The sequence below is a fragment of the Mustelus asterias genome, chromosome 13 (assembly GCF_964213995.1).
Source record: "Mustelus asterias chromosome 13, sMusAst1.hap1.1, whole genome shotgun sequence".
Lineage (NCBI taxonomy): Eukaryota > Metazoa > Chordata > Chondrichthyes > Carcharhiniformes > Triakidae > Mustelus > Mustelus asterias.
The window spans coordinates 59,542,904-59,564,489 of NC_135813.1; the positions used below are offsets into that span (position 1 = coordinate 59,542,904).

The 21,586-nt window shown below is 41.9% G+C and overlaps 1 protein-coding gene across 2 annotated transcripts in view; it reads right to left on the minus strand.

The window, feature by feature from the left end:
* Positions 1 to 2,065: 2,065 nt before the first annotated feature.
* Positions 2,066 to 21,586, minus strand: part of ppil2 (peptidylprolyl isomerase (cyclophilin)-like 2) — a 350,538-nt gene continuing 331,017 nt past the window's right edge. For both annotated transcript variants that reach the window (XM_078226847.1, XM_078226848.1), the window contains exons 17-20: positions 12,272 to 12,344; positions 9,978 to 10,040; positions 5,356 to 5,498; positions 2,066 to 2,703 (exon numbers count right to left, since the gene is read on the minus strand). In XM_078226847.1, coding sequence (XP_078082973.1) covers positions 2,607 to 2,703; positions 5,356 to 5,498; positions 9,978 to 10,040; positions 12,272 to 12,344 — 376 coding nt within the window. In that variant the 3' untranslated portion in view covers positions 2,066 to 2,606. The remainder of the gene's footprint in view (positions 2,704 to 5,355; positions 5,499 to 9,977; positions 10,041 to 12,271; positions 12,345 to 21,586) is intronic.

Below are 21,586 nucleotides of genomic sequence, written 5' to 3' on the forward strand. Positions count from 1 at the left end.
GGCATGGAGTTGCTCATTACATACTTGATTCAGAATATTCCAAACTGATTTTTCATTTGAGTCCATGGCAAACAGTTTTCATCATATCATCAACAAGAAGAAAACGTATATATATTTAGAAATATTTTTGCACATGAGTCTTTCAGCCGCTTTAAATGTTAGTTACTGCTAGCTGCGTCTTCACATGGTAGGGAATCCACATAGTAGTATAATGTGCAAAGGCTTATTTTAGTCCAAGATGCAGTTCCTGACCGTCTGTTTAGGATTCATTCTATTCAATTTGGTTGTCTAGGCAGTTTGATCTATTCAGACAACAGGTGGAAATATGTCTTTGAACCCTACTGTAAATAGCGGCTGTATTTGTATGAATTCTCAGAACAGTTGTCTTCCTAATGTAGCTACTGGAAGTTATGTACGCATGTGTGCACCGAGTACAGGTTCAAATCTAGTCCATCTCAGAATTTGCATTGCATTATAGCATGGATATATTTAGCAAACATAAATGAAAGAATTGAATTAAATGAACTAGCCTGTGTTAATAATCCAGCAGGACAAGTCATGTTTACAGGCCAGCACATGAGCAATGGTAGAAGGGTAAGGTGGCTGTGAATGAACAATTCTGCTCAGCATCTACCTAACACACACACTATCATAAAAGCCAATGCTCAACTAATTTGGCAAACCCCTCATGACAAGAGGTGCTTGAGTTCAGTTTACACAGCCAAGACTGGATCCTGACAACATCCGGGCGGCATTGCTGAATACCCGTTCACCATCCAAGCTATTTTGCTGCTGCTATGACACTGCCATCTACCTGATAATGTGCAAGATTGTCCAGGACAAAAAGTAGGACAAAGTCTACCCAGCTAATTGTTGTCCTATTAGCTGTTCCCAAAAAGAGATGGAAGTAGTCCTCAAGGGGACCATGATGTGATACCAATAAACCAGTTAATTAAAATCCAAGCATCACATGGATCCAAACATGAAAGTAAGTGTTGTTTGGTGGAGAAGAGGTGAGAGTAGTTGCCCTCAAAATCAAGGTCGAATATGACTGAGTGTGGCACCAAGGTGTCCTAACCAAGCTGAGGTCAACGAGAATTAGAGGGAAAATATCCACTTTCTTCATGACTGGCACATTATAGCTGCATTATATATAATCTGCAGAATTCACAGTAACTCACCAAGGTGGACTAGTCAACAGCCCTCTCTTAGAATCATAGAATCCTTACAATGCAGAAGGAGGCCATTCGGCCCAACGAGCCAGCACCAACCACAATCCCACCCAGGCCCTATTCCCATAACCCCACAGATTTACCCTGGTAATCCCCTGACACTAAGCTCAATTTAGCATGGCCAATCAACCTAACCCGCACATCTTTGGATTGTGGGAGGAAACTGGAGCACTCGGAGGAAACCCACACAGACGGGGAAAACGTGCAAACTCCAGACAGTGACCCGAGGCCGGAATCAAATCCGGGTCCCTGGTGCTGCGAGGCAGCAATGTTAACCACCTTGGGTGCCGTGCCGTCCTCAAATTTCTTCTTAAAATCTATGTCCCACCTTGAATGTAAATGCAATCTCGCAGCACTGGGTGAATCATAGAATCCCTACAGTGGAGAAGGAGGCCATTCGGCCCATCGAGCCCACACCAGCAACAATCCCACCCAGGCCTTATCCCTGTAACCCCACATATTTACCCTGCTAATTCCCCTGACGCTTAGGGGCAATTTAACAGGGCCAATCAACCTAATGTGCATACCTTTAGTGATCGCAGGTCAGGTATAAGCTGGAATAAGAGGAAACCAGAGCACCTGGAGGAAACCCACACAGAAACGAGTTGCCTCTGGGTGAGTTTAGCACTGAAGGTGTTGAAGCAGAAGAGTAGAGTGTATACTCAAATTCATGCAAGTGGACAACTTTCTATCCTACCACATAAATCTGAACCATTTTGGGGCATTAAGCAGATTAAGACTTATTACAATTGCCTCAGTAATCACTTTGAGCTCTGAAGTTCTCAGCAAAGTGGATGAAGTCACTGGAACAGGAAGAGTTCTTTGTCATTTTTCAACAATTTAATGAAGGCAAAGTAAGCTGCTTTGTCAGAACCAACGCCAGAGTTACCCAGTTCAGTGAAGCAAACACATGAGCAATGTTCTTTTACACCTGCTTCGTTTCCTTACGAGGAAGTCTGAACTCAACGGGATCACACACACCAAAAGGATGAATCATCTCAGCTAGGAATCCAACTGAGTTTCATTAAAGCAGCTCAGGGAAAAGTTATCTTTTTTTAAAAAGGACAAGTAATAGCTGATCTGGTCATCTGCAGCTGAGGTTTCAACAAACCTAAGAATCTGGTCCATCATCAAGGAAACAAAATGCAACAATTACATTCTCATATTCACTATTGCATAACAAAGATACTCAGGGATATACTTCCTCATCACACTATGTTTAGTTATGAGAGAAAGAGTTTTTTTTCATAGAAATTCAGTCACTTATTTTACAACCTCTGGAATTTTTAGATCATTTGAACGTGAGCGAGATCTTGTGGCGTTGCTGCTTGCTGTCGCTCTCTTCACTTGCTCATTTGCAGCTTGCTGCCAGTTCTACCATGAGCTGAAATTGCCGAAGCCGGTGATTCCTTTGATTTTTTTGGTGTTGCTGGTGGAGGGGCTGTTGTCTTGATCCCCTGCCACTCGTTTTCTGATACAGAAAAAGAAAAGATGTGAAAAGAGAGAGGTGGGGACAAAGAGGGAGGAGATCAAAATATAAATTCGACAGCCGCAACAGAACCTGCATGCCTTGATTTTAAAATTCTCCCCCTTGTTTGCAAATTAATTCATAACCTCAATCTTTCCTATCTCTGTAACCTGCTCCAACCAGACAACATTCAGATCTCTTCACCCCTTCAAAGCTGGCTTCATGCAACACCCTGATTTTCGTTGCTCCTCCATTGGTGGCTGTGTCTTCAGCTGCCTGGGCCCTAAAACTCTAGAATTCCTGCCCTAAACCACTCTGGGTTCTCTCCACCTTTAAAATGCAACTTTAAACCAAGTTCTTTGACAAAGCTTTTGATCATCTATCCTAAAACCTCCCTGAAGTGGTTTGCCAGGATTCCTCTAACTCTTTATTGTCGAGCGCTGCCTGTTTACAGCATCTGTGCGGTACATTCAAGACAGTTGTGCGCCATGTGGCTGCACACGTGAGCTTCTTAAAGCAAATGCTGGTTGTACACAGCTTGTTTATAGTACTGTGGCTGTGCAACTGCCTAGCTTAGAGGGAGCACTGGGAGCTCGGTGCTAAATTCTGGTCGATGCACCCCTGTGAAATCGGATATTTTACTGTGTTAAAAGCACTAGATGAATGTCACTTGCTCAAGGCATATTTATCGAGGCATATTATAATAAGGAGTCTGTAGATATAATAAATCATCAGTTGTGCTTCTGGAACTTTTCATTTTCATGCAAAAGTGCTGTATCTAAAAGGACTGAGGCTCCATGTCAAGTGGAAGGGCAGCTCGGGCAGTGCATGGTGATGGATAAGCTATGAAAACACTTCCCACTGGTCAGTCAAAGTACCAAAATGAGGATATTAGCACACTAAGCCTGTGCTTCTGGCTGAAGGAGGGAGGGTACACAGAATCTAGTTGTGGGAAAACCAGCACAACAAAGTTGTGAAATAAAGGACGGGATTCTCCGGCCATGCTCGCCCCAAGAGCGGAAAATCCCATCCGAGGTCAACAGACCTTTACATGGTCTGCTCCCCCCCCCGCCCCCCCCCCCCCCCGGACGGGAAAATTCCACCTCAAGTGTTTGCAGTTTCAATGTAAAATGAGCCAGTGGAGGGTCCTGAACAGCAAAGATGAAGGAGCTCTTGCTGTGTAACTCTTGGGGTGACTGATGTGGAGTCAGGGCTACGACACTCAAATCTGAGAGTGTCTGCCCCAGTGATGTGAAATTATTGCAGGTCAGCCCATCTGTTATCCTATCATAAAATGATGGAAACACATGCAGGTCAGTGTACACGTCATGTAGCTTTCACCGTGCCCATTTTAACGAAGCGTACATATGTCTTTTGTTCTGATAGAGGTTACCTGACCTGTTGTCCATTTCCGGCACTTACAGATTTCTAACATATGCAGTTTCAGTTTTTTTGGATCTCATAATTTATTGCGGAAGAGTATTAGAGGTTATGGAGTAAGTAACATCCAAATTTTTGTCCTTGTCCTGTCTCATAGCGACAGAATCTCCACTGAAGAGCAGGAAAAAAGTCTCATCGAGAAGACAGGTGAATCCCTGTGGAAATTCCAAAGGCCTTTGACAATGGGAAAGATCAGTAGAAAATATATATTTTACACTCATCTCAATAATTGAAAAAGGAAGTTTATGGATTGAAGGTGGAACCAATGAATAGATAAACCAAGTACTTGGATCTTAAGCACATCCATTGTGGAGTTGGGGTACTGTAAGGCAAAGAAGATTGCCTAGTATAAATCATAGAATCCCTACAGTGCAGAAGGAGGCAGACCTGTTGCACAGGGGCAAATCACATTAAAGCCGGAGACTCTCGCGAAAGGGACATAACGGAACTTGCACTGGGGAGAACTCATTTCCACATTTAAATCTGCATGAACATATTCAGATTCGACTTTAAGCCAAATTCACTGGGCCCCTTCGATTCTCCCATCCTCTGGCGCAACGTGAAACCAGTGGGAATCTCTACTGGCCACGATGGAGAGTGAGGCATGAAAGGGGTGGGTCCTGAAGGGAGTGCTTAAGGAGACGGGGTCATAGGCACTCCCACAATGGGGTTTCATTCACTTGGGGGGTAGGGGGAAGGTTGCCCCTCCATGGTCGAGGGTTTGGGGGTGTTTTCTCCATGTCTGCGTGGGGTTGTGGTGTCTGTGGGGGGTGGGGGAGGTGCGGGGAACCTTCAACTTCACTTTGAGATTGGGGCGCCCTTTCCAATTTGAGCAGCTTGGTCTTGCCAGCGTCTTTGGGTCCTGTGCTTCTCTTTCATGGCAAAAGTCACCCAACCTCCAACGAAATGTGTAAGTGTGGGTGGATTGTGATCGGGAGCCTGCTGCCCCACTCACGGGAATCGCACCGTGTTTCCCACCGGAGACCACACTGAACAATGTTCTGGGAGAATTGTGGCCAATGTTTTTATTAATAAAGAAAATGCAAATAGCTGAAAGGATCAGACTGTTAGCGTGTGATCTCAAACTGCGAGCTGATCTCGATGACGCTTGCTTTATTTGTTGCTGAAATGAATGCCGAGTTTCCCAGAACCCTGTTCATTTGATGTGAAGGTTTAGAGATTTTAGGTGCTCTGAAAATGGAAAACGGCACTTACGTAGCTCCCATATTAATGTATTTACCAACACCTTGTCGGTAGGTTTTTGGGGCATCGTTTGAACTGCTTTTCGGCACAATTGGTTTTGCTTTGGCTTTTTCCTCTTCTTCCTTGTTCCGAGCTTCCTCCCTTTCTTTTTCAATCTGACAACAAAGAAGCAACTGGTAATGTAACTTTCACACATTGCATAATGCTTTCATCCTGCATATATCCAACTCCACAGGACATTGCTTTCACCCTGTGATATCCAACAACACTCATCCTGTAGTCACAACGGTTAATGTCCTCAATCGGCAGCAAGCTAATGCACTGAGTGTCAGCATTCTGTGCTGAAATCAATGGAGGTTCATTGGGCTAGTTCCAGTTACCAATTTGGATTCATCCGGATTCACTGAAAGTTAGAAAGACCTTTTGTGTTTCTTCGATGAAAGTAGTTAGTCATTCCTGACTAAATCACTTCCAGGGTAGAAAAGCACTGGGATTGAAAAAATCCAAAAGACAGGCTGGTTAGGTGCAGTGGCCATGCTAAATTCTCCCTCAGTGTACTCGAAAAGGCACCGGAGTGTGGCAACTAAGGGATTTTCACAGTTACTTCATTGCAGTGTTAATGTAAGCCTACTTGTGACACTAATAAATAAAGTTTAAACTTAAATTTTGAAAAAGGGATTGTGATCAGTCAGTTGTGATGGATTGCGATTATCCTTCGGACTGATGCAATTTAAAAAAGGCCGTGTCTTGTTCTAAAATATTTGGCAAACCTTTTCTCTGTGGTAATATAATGAAACAACCTGAATTTCATTGGAACACATCACTGAATCAAAGTTGTGTGATGCACTGGTAAGAAAAATAATGGTGCTCTTCTCCTCCTTGGTAGGAAAAGGTCTGCAAAACTTCTGTAATACCATGCCTAGCATGCAGTAGGTGCTGATGACACCGTTGGAGGTAAATGTCTATTACAAGCTACCAAGTTTGGCAATGAAAAGGAACTAAAGTGCAGATATTGCCAGTGACTCAGAGTACTTCAACTGTGCAGGCCAATTTAGCTCTCCACACTTTCAGCTTAGAAACACTCGGAAAACTCCTCCAATAAGTTTTAAGTTTAATTTTAAGTTTATTTATTAGTGTCACAAGTAGGCTTACATTAACACTGCAATGAAGTTACTGTGAAAATCCCCGAGTCGCCACACTCCGGCGCCTGTTCGGGTACACTGAGGGAGAATTTTCATGGCCAATAACCTCACTTGTACATTGTTTAATTGGAAAAAATCTAAATATATTCAGCTATACCATAATTCTTATAAAATCTGGTTTTAAAGGGAAGTCTGATGTAGGTAGCACCTCTTTAAAACAATTTTTAGTACACAATAAAATGACAGCTAATTACTCAGAAGGAAGGAAATGAGTGGAATGGGAGTTCACTATGCAGAGTTCATAACAGATTTGAATGGATACAGTGGACAATCGGTTTAGTCATTTACCACCAGGTATGGTTGGTCTACATACAGGGGCCCTGCTCGCATCTGCCAAAAGTGGTCATTATTCCAGGATGTAAAGATATTTCCAGTTTCTTTTCTATACTGCAAAGCTTTTTATTAAACCTGCCTCCCCACCCTCACCTCCATAATGTCAGGAAGACTGAGAGCATCCTTTCAGCTGTCTTTGCTATTTTCCCCCTTCCCCAGCCCACCAGTTGAAGCTTGCTCTTAAGATTCCCCCGCTCTAGCCCTAAACCGGACCTCTCTAACCTTACCTTGTCCATGAGATCGACCTCTTGCTCCCTTGACTCTACTCCCACTAACTTGCTGACCATCTAATTTCCCTTCCTGACTCATGCTAGCTGAAGTTTTCTCTCTCTCTCACAGCTATTGTTCTCCTCTCCTTCACGGTCCTCATAATCACACCTCTCCCCAAAAAATAAATCAGCTCTTGACCCCTCAGTCCCAGTAAACTACTACCCCATCCCCAATCTCCCATTCCTCTCTAAAGTCCTTAAACATGCTGTCACCTCCCAAAATCCGTGTCCATCTATCCTGAAATTCCATGTTTGAACCCCACCATTTTGGTTCCTCTCTCTGCCACAGCACTGAGACTATTCCTGTCAGAGTCATAAGCAACATCCAGTGTGACTGTGACAAATATCCTTCCTTATTCTTCCTATTGTTTCTGTAGCCTTTGACATGACTAACCACACCATCCTCCTCCAAAGCCTCACGACTATTGTTTAATTGATTGGGATGGCACTTGCCAGTTTCCATTCCTGTTTAGTCCAGTCATAGCCAGATGCAATGGCTTCTCTACCCACTTCCAAACCGTTAGCTGGTGTCCAAGGATCTATTCTTGGCCCCCTCCTTGTTCTCATATCAACTACCTCTGAGTGACACCATTTGAGAACACAGTGTTAGTTTCCACATGTGCGCAATACCCAGCTCTACCCCACCATCACCTCTCTCAATCCCTTCAATTGTCACACTGCTTATCTGGTGTATGAACAGATATTTCCTCCAACTAAATATTGGGAAGACCAAGATTTACTTTGGAGTTTACCACAAACTCTGATCCCTAGCCATTGACTCCATCCTTCTGGCTGGCAATTGACTGAGCCCGAACCAGACATAACTGACCCCGACATTTCTGTGTCATTATTAAAAATTTCTAACTCCACATTTGTTGCTGAAAGCTTCATTCATTTCTTTGTCATCTCACATCCAACACACTCCTGATTGGCCTGCTATATTCAATCCTCTGTGAATGGATCCTGCATAAATGGTCATCCAAATCTCTGTGCCTGCATCTTGCACCATTTTCCATTCACCAATCACCCCGACATTGTTTCCCATTTAAGTAGCACTGATTTTAAAATTCTCTTAATTATTTTCAAATTCCACCATGGCCTCACCTTCCTATCTCTGTAATCTCCTCCAGCCTGACAATCCTTTGAGTTCCACCAATTCTGGCCTCGAGTTTTTGAACTTCAATTACTTTGTCTTTGGCAGCTGACAAGGTCTTATGCTCTGGAATTCTCTCTCTAAAATTTCAGTCTCTAATTCTTCCATTAAGACGGACATAGAGACAATCTATTTAACCATGTTTGATAAGGCTCACGTGAAGCAGCTTGGGAAAGGTACTGGTGGAGGGGAATTTCTGCCCCTGTTTTTGCTGGGCAGGAAAGCCGGTTGGGGCGAGGAATCCAATGTGAGTCCCCAAACAATTTATATGTCAGAGGGATTTCCTACTGACATTCTCCCTGCCCCCCCCCCTCCCCTCCAATGACGTAATGGAGTTCCTACCATGAAAGGTTAGGAACCTAATTACCATACATTTAAATATCATTAGTGGGCACCCCGCTGTATTATCCCCTCACCTACGGAGTACCCCTGTCACTGGCGTAACATCACGTCAGTGGGGTTTACAACAGGTATGGACCAACAGGGACCTGGCGAATGATCCTCACCAGGAACACACAGGTAAGTACAGCTCCCAGGGAGAAAGGGTCATGCCTGGGCACTTCCAGGGGGCAGGGCTGGGGGGCTCCCATTGGGAAAGACGTGTTTGTGGGAGAGGAGGGGGTGCCTCCGTTGGGGAGGTTTTAGGTGGGGGCGGCCCCAGTGTCTGTGGATCTCCCTGTTTTCATTGGGGAGATCTTTTTAAAATTTTTTATTCAGAACGCGTGTCAGGGGTTTTATTCTGTCAGGGGTTGAGGTTGCTGGCGAGGCAGGCTCTGATGCCGTGGGTCCTGCCCAAAATAAAAATCATAAAATTCTGCCCACTGTATAAATATAAGTGAGGGCATTCGATAAAGTCACGTCCTGTCAATGAAATATTTCACCTGGACTTAATTTTGCTCCCAGCATCCAAAGCCTTTGAGAGACCTGAAACATCCACTAATCATACTTACAATTTGATAAAGACAATCAGTTATAATAGTGGAGGGAGAGGTGGGAGGGTCTTTGATGCCACATCTTGTCCCCCTTTCATCCTTGCCATCCAATACATTCTTCCTATTAGTTGCAATGTACGTTACTCCGAAACAGTGTTGTGCTTGATTCCACAACAGTGACTAAATGTGAAAAATATTCACTGGATGTCAGTTGCTTTGGGATGTCCTGAGGATGTGATAAGGTGTTGCATAATTAGAGGTCCTTTCTTTATTGTATCTTGGCCTCAAAAGATAAATATTGGGCAGGACACCAGGGATAACTCCTCTACTCTTTTTTAGAGACTTTTATGATTGCCTGAGAGAACAGACAGGCCCTTGGCATCTCAACGGTACCTCTGACAGGGCAGTACTCTCTCAGTCAGCCAAGATTTTTATGCTCAAATCTCTGAAGTGGGACTTGAATCTATAACCTTTGAATCTGAGGTAAGAATGCTACCAACTGAGTCACGACTGGCATTCCTCGGGAGAAGTGATTAAAGAAGGTGTTTCTATTACAGTATAAGCTATAGGAACAGAGATCAATGTTCCATTAAAGGCAGACAACTTTCATGGGGCGCAATGTCCGATCAGGTGTTTAAATAATGTTATCGTTCTTGATTTACTGCCATTATGAGTGAGCTCTGGCAGATTTAAAGCAGAAGATGTCTGCGTCTGAGCTTGTGATTATCTTTTTCCGTGCACTTACCAAAACATCTGCTTCTTCAAAAGGATCCACAAACACGACTGTCTTCTCAATTTTGATCTCTTCCTGCGGGTAGAGAGAGAAAAAAGTTCAGCTCTTGCCAAAATGGGCGTTAAATGAACGATGTTGCAGTGTGACACACACAGCCTCTGGGAATTAGAATACATATAAGGAGGCATGCATGCAGCCATGAAACTCCTGACCCAAATTCTAAGCAACCCATGAATTCAACGAGTATTAAAGCATGGTGTACAAAAGCAGCTGATCATATATTTAAGTTACATCTATTTACAGTTAAGTATCAGAGTTAAAAATTCAATCACCACTTCTCTTACCAATGAATAAAGTCATATTTGGAGCTAAGATGTACTGAGTGAATTTAATATTGGATCTCTGCTTAGAACATTGTATAGAAAGAAGGTGGCCAGGCCATTTTGGGGAAAGTACGAGACAGTTTACAATGGAAGAGCTGACATGTTTTCTGTGTTTATTATAAATATATTTTTTTAAATTAATAATGCAAGTTTATTATTTCAGTCCTGTTGCTCACTTGTGTTAAGTGTACTGATGCATAAGGAGTACTGAACAAATTTTCTTTCATCTTATGAAATGACTGGAATCCTTATCCTAAGCTAAACCAACTCTCTAAGGGATTCAGCCACTTACAGTAAGTATGGGTGACCTTCACACTTCAAACATCTGTGACACATGAGGAGTGTTGACGGGCAATATCACAAAATCCATTTGCAATAAAACTAGATCATAATACTCTTGCTGACAAATAATTCAAGCTCGATATACAGGGTTCAAATCTCCCATTAAGGGTGGGTAACACCCAGGTAGCTCGAGGCAATAATACAAGAGTAAGCTGTATTCACAAAGGCTTAGTCCTTAAATATATTTTCATAAATATGTTTTGCTGCGGTCTGCCATTCATAGAAACCCATCGAGCCTGCAGGGACAACAATCCCACTCAGGCCCTACCCTTGCAACTGCAAGCATTTACCCTGCTTATCTCCCTGAAACCTAGGGCCAATTTAGCATGTCCAATCCACCTAACCTGCACATCTTTGGAATGTGGGAGGAAACCCACACAGGCACGGGGAAAATGTGCAAACTCCACAGGCTGTCATCCAAGGCCAGAATTGAACCCAGGTCCCTGGCGCTGAGAAGCAGCAGTTACTTAGAACTAAATTCTGATAGACTTAGAACTCTAAATCTATGATTTTTGTTTCTGATTTCATATTTATGTGAAGCGCCATGGAACATTTTCCTCTGTGAAAGGTACTACAAAAATGCAAATTTTTCAGAGCAAGGGCGCTTCTAATCAGGTTACAATCAGACTTTCAGTTTCAGAAAAGAAAGAAATATAAAACAACCAAGCTTTGGACAGTCGAAATAGGTGAGAGGGTTCATCCTCAGGATGGGAATGAGAGTGAAGGCCAGGAGATCGTTCTATCTGTGGATGCATTAATTAAGGATAAGGTTATCTTTTCACAAAGCTGCATTGATAAAGCAATGCCACATGATATAGGGAATGGAAGGACGAATAATTATAAAAAAGCTGCTGCGATAGAAAACTTGGAAGGCAAGGCCGGGAACCAATTCCAGCAACAGCTACATAAATTAAAATATAATAGTTTCATCTCTGGCTGTTCGGTATTAATGTAGAAAAAGGAAAAACAGAAATATGGGGCTGGATATTTCCCCCTTGGAGACGGGAAACAGGAGTGGGACAGGAATCTGCCTTTGGTGGGGAACTGACTGAGTTTGGGATTTTCCTGGGGCTGAGTCTTTAATTGGAATGGAAGTGGGTTTCCTGTCCAATTAAAGCCAGGAGGGACAGGAATGGAGGCAGATTACAGAAGGGAAAGGCAGCCATCACTGAGGTTGCTGGTTGTGCAGAGCAAGTATAAAGCCTAATACTGCACCACAGGAAAGCAAGTTGTCACAGGGAGCTGGAGGCTTGGCACCCATGAGGGAGAGCAGCTCCCTCTGCCTCTAATACCCCATCCTCTCTCCTCTCCTGCAATAAGCTGTGCCCTTTGAGGGCTCATCATCCTTCAAGGTTCATACCTTTCTGGAGGGCCAAGTTATGGAGATCACAGGAAACAACACAATGACCAAGTCTAATGCAGGCTCCACCTGGCCAGTCTAGGTACTGAATCCAGTGCCCTGAGATTGCAATGCCCATCAGTTATGACTCTGGTGTGTTGTTCAGCATTGGCAAAGACAACATCTGTCACCGGTGTATCGGTGTATGGCCTCAAAGACTGATATCTTTAGAGTAGGTTTACCTTTGGCATGTCAGTCTTCACATCACTCTCTACATTCTCCATGGCCGTCAGGGTCTCAAAGCCACCAACCACTCTGAAATTCAAACACAAGAAAATTAATACTAATTGTCCTCTAACTGATGCACGTACAGTTCACATGTATTTGAGGGAAAACAAAATTGCAAGAAAATATAAGATGCATCAGATATTCAGGTAAACACGGTTACATATGGAGATTTTACCCTTCTGCTTTCTTACTCTGAGAGCATCAATCTGCCAGTTGACAAAAACCTGAAACTCTGAAAAATTAATGAACCTTCAGTTCTGTCTAACAAGCACTGTATCACCTGATCAGGTTCTTATACAGCACTTCATCCATGAAGCTTACAACACTGAAAGAACTCAACTCCTCGTAATTATTAGACTGTGTAAGAATCTCCCATTGCCACTAGGTAATGAGTTAGAACCAGCCTGTCATAGGAATCCAATGTGTTCAAATTCTGAACAGAGTAATAGATGACTGATCACCGGGATTGTGGGATTTCCCCAGAGGAGGTTACCCTGTTTGCCTTATCCATACTCTCACTGCTATGTTACACTAGATTATGTGAATTACTGTTTGTTTGCTGTTAGTGAGGCCCAACCATTTGAGAGCTTAATCTGCATCATGTGCAAAAAGTCTCAAGATATTTTGATGTGTTTTGCAGATGGTTATCAGGGGTCAACTACGACAATTTTGTACATTTACATTATTTCTTAAAATATAAACTTGATTCAAGTTTGGATTTTGGTGGGACTGTCCCTCTGGCCAGAAACTCAACTGGGCCAGTAGATAAATGCTGTGCCACTAAAGCAGGTCAGAGAAAGTGGCTCACCCTCGTGACTCTTCACCACCTATAAGGCACAAGTCAGAAAGTATAGTGGAATATTTTCCACTTGCCTAGACGGGTACAGCTGCGACCATGTAAGAAAAGCTCAACACCACTCAGGGGAAAACAGCCCACTAGAACGACACTCCATCCAACATCTTAAACATCCAATTACTTCATCATCACCACTGACACCACCATAATTGCAGTGTCTACTATTTACATGATGCACTGCAGCAATTTGCAAAGATTTCTTCAACAGCACCTCTCAAATCCCCAACCAGTACAAGGGCACCAGTGGATGCAAGCACCAAAAATTCCACATTCTCCTTTAAGTCACACATCAGGCTATTGGATTTGTATCCTGGTCCCTCATGTACACCGAATTAAAATCCTGGAACTCTCTTTATAATAACACCTTCATCACATGGACTGCAGCAGTGCACCACTACCTCCCCAGGACAACTCGAGATGGGCAATAAATGTTCGTGCTGTTGGCGATGCTCACACCGTGAGAATAAAAGAAAACATTTCCTTTACAATGTTTCGAATGACCCAACCATCACTGCTCTATTAGACAGTTTCATAATAAGCAGTAACATTTTCATAAACGTTTTAAATGCATTGACATTAAGGAAAGATAAACTCCAGTACTTAGTAACATCATTTTGTCATTGGTATCAACGTAAGGTATCTTTCTAATGCTTGGTTTTGTTTTTTCCATAAGGCTTAAAGATTACTTTGCGTAGAGAGTTCACAGTTGACACACTTTCAAAGATGTGTGATATGAATTAAAGATGAAGGTCAAAAATAAATAAAAGATGTAACATCTGTTGAGACTGTGTTAGCCATTTTACTGTACACACTAAATCCCATCCTCAGTGCTGACAATGCTGATTCGCCAGACAATTAAGGACTTGAGCACACTCAAATCTGTAGAAGCACAATCAAAGCCAGACTGAGGATCTTTGAGAAGTATTTTAATATTTGGCTCTCCCTTCACCACATACTACTCCCCAGCCAAGGGCATAAAGAACCAATCCAGTTGCTGCAAAGCGGGTTACCAACACTGTGGGGGTATTAAATGGAGACATACTCTATAGCTAACTGTCTGGTTCCATCAGCTGCTAAGTGACTTCAATGACCTGGTGAGTTAAACACAGTGTGTGAGAGGTTGTAATAGTACCTGGTTGTTCTTGGTCTTCCCATCCAGTAACATTTAGTCTTTCACACATATTGTACTGGCACAGCTGTCAAGTGCATCCTCCCCTGAAATCACTGATTCATGCTTCTTTCTCAAACTAACTGTATTTCTTTGAACAATTTGATTTATTTGAAACTCTTCACTCTGTCTATCTCTCTTTGTTTGCTCCCTTCGGTGTTATTAGTTCTTCCATAGAAAAGCTAGGTAAATGGGACACAATACAGATGTCTCTATGCACTTTCACACCTCAATTAGTTATAATGGCCTCAATTTTGTCACAGGAATAAAGTTGAAGCTATTAGCATTCACATTCATTGAGGAATAAATTGGACAGCAACTTCCAGCATATGCACATATGCAGGCAAATGCGTAAAATCAGGAAATTGCGGCATTGACCCACTAGTTACCACTAAATGTACCGGAAAGGGTTTGGCTTATCCTACTGTAAGTGAACTTTCAGTAGCATAATTACTGTCAATCAACCTCTCCAGCACTGCAATTTTACTTTTTTTTAAGTGGGGAGTGTCACACCTTGAGATTTTAATTATTATTGGAGATCTTTTTTTAAAAATTAAAAACATTTTCTTTGTCTCTTTTATATCTCTCATCTTTCTTTCCCTTCCTTTATTTTGCTTTCTGTACGATTTTATATTGAATTAACTAGTAAAATTTAAAATTAGGCTCTTCATTAGGCTCTAAAGGTTAAAAGTCTTCGTAAAATTAGAAAAGTCTCAGTAAGATTAGAGCATTAAATGCGTGACTCAAAGATTGACATGGGGGGAATACGTTTTGCTCCATGGGGCACTGGCACCAATACCGGGAAAGTCAGGGTAGTACTATAGGGATGGTCTTCACCCAAACCATGCTGGGATCAGTGTTCATATAACTAAGGTGTTAGATAGAGCTTTAAACTAAATAGTGGGGGTGACAGAACAAATGAGGAACATGTGATAAAGCAAGAGGATAAGGCAAGAGAGGAAGGTAGCAATAAGGGAATTGATAATCTGAGTGTGGCAGGAAGGGAGAGAGCATACGGACTTAGAGTGTACGGGCAGATTGCAAAAATATTAAGACAGAATTAAAGGCATTTGAATGTACACAGCATTTACAACAAGACAGATAAATTGGCAGCAAAATTAGAAGTAAACAGGTATGATCTAATTACCATTTTGGAGATGTGGCTGCAGGGTGACCAGGGCTGGGAACCAAACGTTCAAGAGTATTCACATTTGGCAAAAAAGGAAAAGGAGATGGATTGATGTTGTTAATAAAGGATGAGATCAGTACATTAGTGAGAAAGGATCTTAGATCAGAACATAAAGATCTATAATCAGTTTGGATGGAGCGAAGAAATAGCAAGCAGCAAATATCAGTTGTTTAATAGGCCACCGAACAGTAGTGGTAATGTTGGGCATGACATAAATCAGGAAATTAGAGGTGCATGTAACAAGGTTAACATAGTAATAAAGGGAGACTTCAATCTACCTATAAACTTGATAAATCTAATTTACACTAATGCTGTGGAGAACAGGATCCTGGAATGCATACGAGATGGTTTACCAGAGCAGTATGTGGAGGAACAACTAGATCTAGTATTGTGCAATGAGAAAGGGAGAATTGATAATTTCATTGTAAAGCAACCTCAAGGGAAGAGTGACCATAATATAATAAAATTTTCCATTAAGTTTGAAAGTGATATAGTTCAATCCAAAACTAGGGTCTTAAATCTAAACAAAGAAGATTACGATGGTATGAGAAGCAATGGTTAGCATTTAAAGAATTAATACAGGATTTATAACAAAGTTACATTCCTTTGAGACACAAAAACCTAACAGGAAAGATGACCAAGGCTAACAAGGGACGTTAAAGACTATATGAGACCAAAGGAAGAGGCTTATAAAGTTGCTGAAAAAACAGTAAACCTGAGGATTGGGAGCATTTTAGAATTCAGCAAAGGAGGACCAGGAAACTGATAAGAAAAAGAGAAAATAGAATATGAAAGTAAACTAGCGAGAAAACAGACTGTAAAAACTTTTCTAGGTATGGAAAAAGGAAAAGATTAGCAAAGTCAAATGTGGGCCCACTACAGGCACAGACAGGATAATTCATAATGGGGTATCACGAGAAACTAAACAATCTGTCTAAATTGACAAATTAGTAATAAAGTACTACTGCAGAAATTAATGGGACTGAAAGGGGCGGCACGGTAGCACAGTGGTTAGCACTGCTGCTTCACAGCTCCAGGGACCTGGGTTCGATTCCCGGCTCGGGTCACTGTCTGTGTGGAGTTTGCACATTCTCCTCGTGTCTGCGTGGGTTTCCTCCGGGTGCTCTGGTTTCCTCCCACAGTCCAAAGATGTGCAGGTTAGGTTGATTGGCCATGCTAAAAAAATTAGTGTCCTGAGATGCGTAGGTTAGAGGGATTAGTGGGTCAATATGTAGGGATATGAGAGCAGGGCCTGGGTGGTATTGTGGTCGGTGCAGACTCGATGGGCCGAATGGTCTCTTTCTGTACTGTAGGGTTTCTATGATTTCTAGAAAGTTGATAAATCCCTTAGGCCAGATAATCCATATTCCAGAGTGTTGAAAGAGGTGGCTGTAGAGACAGCAAATCCTCATCAATCAAAATTCTATGGATTCTGGAATGGCGACTGCAGATAGGAAGGTAGCAAATGTAACCCCATTATTTAGGAAAGGAGGGAGAGAGAGAAAATGGGAAATGTTAGCCTGACATTAACAGTGAAAATGGACACTTTGAAAATGATGGCAGGTTTGGGCAGAGTCTACATAGATTTATGAAAGGGAAATAATGTTTGACTTTTGAGGATGTAACCAACAGAATAGATAATGGGGAACTAACTGGTGGATGTTATGTATTTGCATTTTATGAAGGCTTTTGATAAGGTCCCACACAGGAGATTAGCAAGAAAAATTAAAGCACATGGGATTGGGGGTAATATATTGGCATGGGTTGAGAACTGGTTAGCAGGCAAAAAACAGAGTAAGAATAAATAGGTCATTCTCAGGTTAGCAGGCTGTGACTAGGATCAGTGCTTGGGTCCCAGTATTTACAAGCTATATCAAATGATTTGGATGTGGGGACCAAATGTGATATTTCCAAGTTGACTGATGACACAAAATTAGGTGGGAATGCGAGTGGTGAGGAGGATGCAAAAAGGCTTCAAGGGGATTTAGGCAGGGTAAGTGAGTGGGCAAGAACATGACAGGTGGAATATAATGTGGAAAAATGTGAAGTTATCCACAGGAAAAACAGAAATACAGTCTTTCTTAAATGGTAAGAGATGGGGAAATGTTGATGTCCTTGTTCACAAGTCAGAGAACCTCTGGAAGATTTCATAGCTAGTGCATCAAAGAAAGGGAATTCATTTGACTGCTTATTTCAAAGGTGAATTTGAGTGCAGGATAGAGCCCATTAAAACATGCAAGGAAGTTGTTACATGTTGTGTTAGGGACCAGATGAGGAATTACAAGGAATATTATGAAGTTAGCCTAGATCTGTACTATTTTTGATTTTGGCATTAGTGAGAGGATGAGATGTTTTGCTTTAAGTGTCATTCTATTAACCCACCAGGAAGCTTTCATTAAAATGAACTTTATTGAACAACACAGTTAAAATATAACAAAAAGAATTAGCATAACTTTTACCAATTGAAATATTTAAACATGACAAGATCCTTAACTGTCCTTTTATTTTACTTGTTCTAATTTAAGCAATATCCCAATAGATGTAAATTCCTCCTCAGAATCAGTTAGCAAGACACAGAGACTTATGTGAATTCTCAGCCCTCAAGCCTTTTAACCCATCTGGATAGAGGTACAGAGAGACAGCTATCTTCTGATTCTCAGATAGCAGCCTCCAGAGAAAAACCTGAATTTACACAGCAGAAATCCAATGAGAAAGTGGGGGTTGGGGGGGGGGGGGGGAGAGAGAGAGAGAGAGAGAGAACATCTTTTGCTTTTTGCAGACCTCTGAAGAAAGAGATACCTCTTTTCTACCAGGTCCCAGACTTCAATTTTCAGAGAGAGAGCGCTTCATCCAAATACAAACAGCAACTGCCTGTTTCTTTCTCTCTATAAGCCTAGCTCCACCCACACATGATTTTCCTCTCATCAGTCAACTTAATCAAACCCTACTCAAAAACCCTATGGAAAAACTCTAAGAATAACAATAATGCACTAACCCAGATTAAAATAAACACTCCAAGAATTAGGAGCAATTAACCTTCTGCAAAATCAGCAGGTGGGTTGCCGGCTATAGACAATTCTGCATCGTTAAAACAGAGTTGAGGCATAAACACACCTTCACCAGAAACATGATGAGAAGTATATTTCTTAAAGGTAAGGTATCGTCACAGCTGCTATAGATTTAAAAATAGCAAACATATCATCCACATATCTGAAATATACAAGGGTAGGAGATTAGGCATCATTCCATTGAAGACACATTTTTCGTGGAAGCCAACAAAGATGTTTACAAGAGCTGGGCCTAAAGGGGACATGATGTGGAGATGCCAGTGTTGGACTGGTGTAAACACAGTAAGAAGTCTCACAACACCAGGTTAAAGTCCAACAGGTTTATTTGGTAGCAAAAGCCACTAGCTTTCGGAGCGCTGCCCCTTCATCAGGTAAGTGGGAGTTCTGTTCACAAACAGGGCATATAAAGACACAAACTCAATTCACAAAATAATGGTTGGAATGCGAGTCTTTACAGGTAATCAAGTCTTAAAAGTACAGACAATGTGAGTGGAGAGAGGACCCCTAAAGGGGACCCCATGGCAACACCATCTATTTGGCCACACATAGTGTCATTGAAATTGAACTGGACGAGTTTCTGAATTCATGTGAACACTGATTCACCCAATGGTGGCAGGTCCAATTACTATGATATAAAGCTGAGTGCAAATATCTATGGCTTCTTTAAGTGGTGATGTGGAGATGCCGGTGTTGGACTGGGGTAAACACAGTAAGAAGTTTAACAACACCAGGTTAAAGTCCAACAGGTTTATTTGGTAGCAAAAGCCACCTTTTGCTACCAAATTACCAAAAGGTGTGGCTTTTGCTACCAAATAAACCTGTTGGACTTTAACCTGGTGTTGTTAAACTTCTTACCTTCTTTAAGTGGAACATTGTTGAATAGACTAGCAATGGCAAATGAGCACATGGACACAGCTTCGCTGTTGATGTATAAGCTTGTGATTGGACAACATTGCATTGCCATTGTGTGGCAACAAGTGTGATCTGTGATTGGACAACATTAGCTAAATAATCCTCAGTATGCTAAAAGTTACACTGACAGCCAAATTAAGATTGTCTGGCAGCATCTGTAAGGAGAGAAAAGAGCTGACGTTTCAAATCCAGATAACCCTTTGTTGAAGCTTTTCCAGCGTTTTCTCTTTTGGTTTCAGATTCCAGCATCCGCAGTAATTTGCTTTATTAAATTAAGATGGTCAGTCTGGCTCAGTGTGGAGCATTTGTGTAGACTGGAAGAGAACAACTTGCAAGCATTCTGAATATTCCTGCCATGGCTAGTCTATGGAAGCATATCTGGTATAAGGATGACTGAAATTTGGCTATGTGAATCAGAAGGTTCCACTCTGAAGACTTCAGCACACACTCTGACACGTCAGTGCAGTAGAGAGGAAGTGTGACACTGTGGTGGTGACATTCTTTGTTAAACTAAAGCCCGTTTGCCTTCTAGTGGGCAGAAATGATTTCAAAGGCATTATTTTGAAGAGTTGGGGTGTTTTCCCAACATTTACCCCTCAACCAATATCACTAAAACAGGTGTTGTTATATTGTTGTATATGGGATCCTGCTATGCATAGTTGGTTGCCAGATTTCCTACATTACGACAATAACTACACTTCAAATGTACTCCACTGGCTGTAAAGTGCTTTGGAAGTTCCTAAAATTGTGAAAGGCACTATATAAATGCAAGTCTGGCATTTTTATCTGACTGGGTTCCCTTGGCATAAAACTCACCTCACTAATCATGGCAATTGTATCTATCGAGGAGAATGTAATATTCAGTAATGCAAAAACTTTGTGGTTTGGCTTTAGAGGTTTTTGTTCTGTTGAAATCAGAGTTCATGTTCAATTCCTTTAATGGTAGTGCCTCCATAGAATGGACACAGGCATTTCCATCTTTGTCAATAATAACAAGGCAACCCAGTGCCATCTTTCTGGATCAATTAGGTGTATGGGTCCACGATAGTGTCTCCCTCTTTACAAACACCATGTTTAAATAACATAAGTGTCATCATCAGACGATGTTAAACATCAAAAGGTCAAATCTATAGTCGTTACTCTAGTGGCCCTGTGTCTCTACGCTGTGATGCTATGACATGGAGGGTAAATAATACAGAGTGCCCCAGTTTCTTTGCTTCAGGATCATGACACAGAATAACTCTCCTTGCATACGCAAGAGAGAGAGGGAGAGAGAATGACCTATATTCAGGCACACTGCTGCCGAGACAGCCCAATTCAAACTAGTATACAATCCTCCTGTTTAACATCCAGGGGAAGAGAGTGAGTAGATTCAATAGGGAATTTGATCAAATTAAGAGAGAGACGTTAAATAATGAGTAAAGAATTCACAAGACACTTGTACAACCAAATATAATACCCAGATTGGACTGTACCTACTGAGCCACACAAACATTTTGCATCTGCTCTTTGCAAGTTCCCAGAATGAAGATTTATTTTCCTCTTCTGCCGATTCGCTATTTACTCCGCTGGCTCTGTATAATCCCGTGTGACCTCAGTTAGCCAGGACCATTATAAAAATAGAATTTTTCAAGAAAGTAAGTTTAATTTTTGTTTATTTATTAGTGTCACAAGTAGGCTTACATTAACATTGCAATAAAGTTACTGTGAAAATCCCCTAATCGCCACACTCTGGCGCCTGTTCGTGTACACTGAGGGAAAACTTAACATGGCCTATGCACCTAATCAGCACATCTTTCGAGCTGTGGGAGGAAACCGGAGCACCCGGAGGAAATCCATGCTGACACGGGGAGAATATGCAGACTCCGCACAGATAGTGACCCAAGCCGGGAATCGAACCCGGGTCCCTGGCGCTGAGAGGCAGCAGTGCTAACCACTGTGCCACAGGGATAGATATACTAGAATACAGATACAGATCCAGGTTATTCCAACTTTAATTCCCATTCTGTGTCGAGGTAAGTTATCTCAGCTGGGATAGCTACAATTGTATTTTGTGCCTTAAAGAAGGTGGGGAAG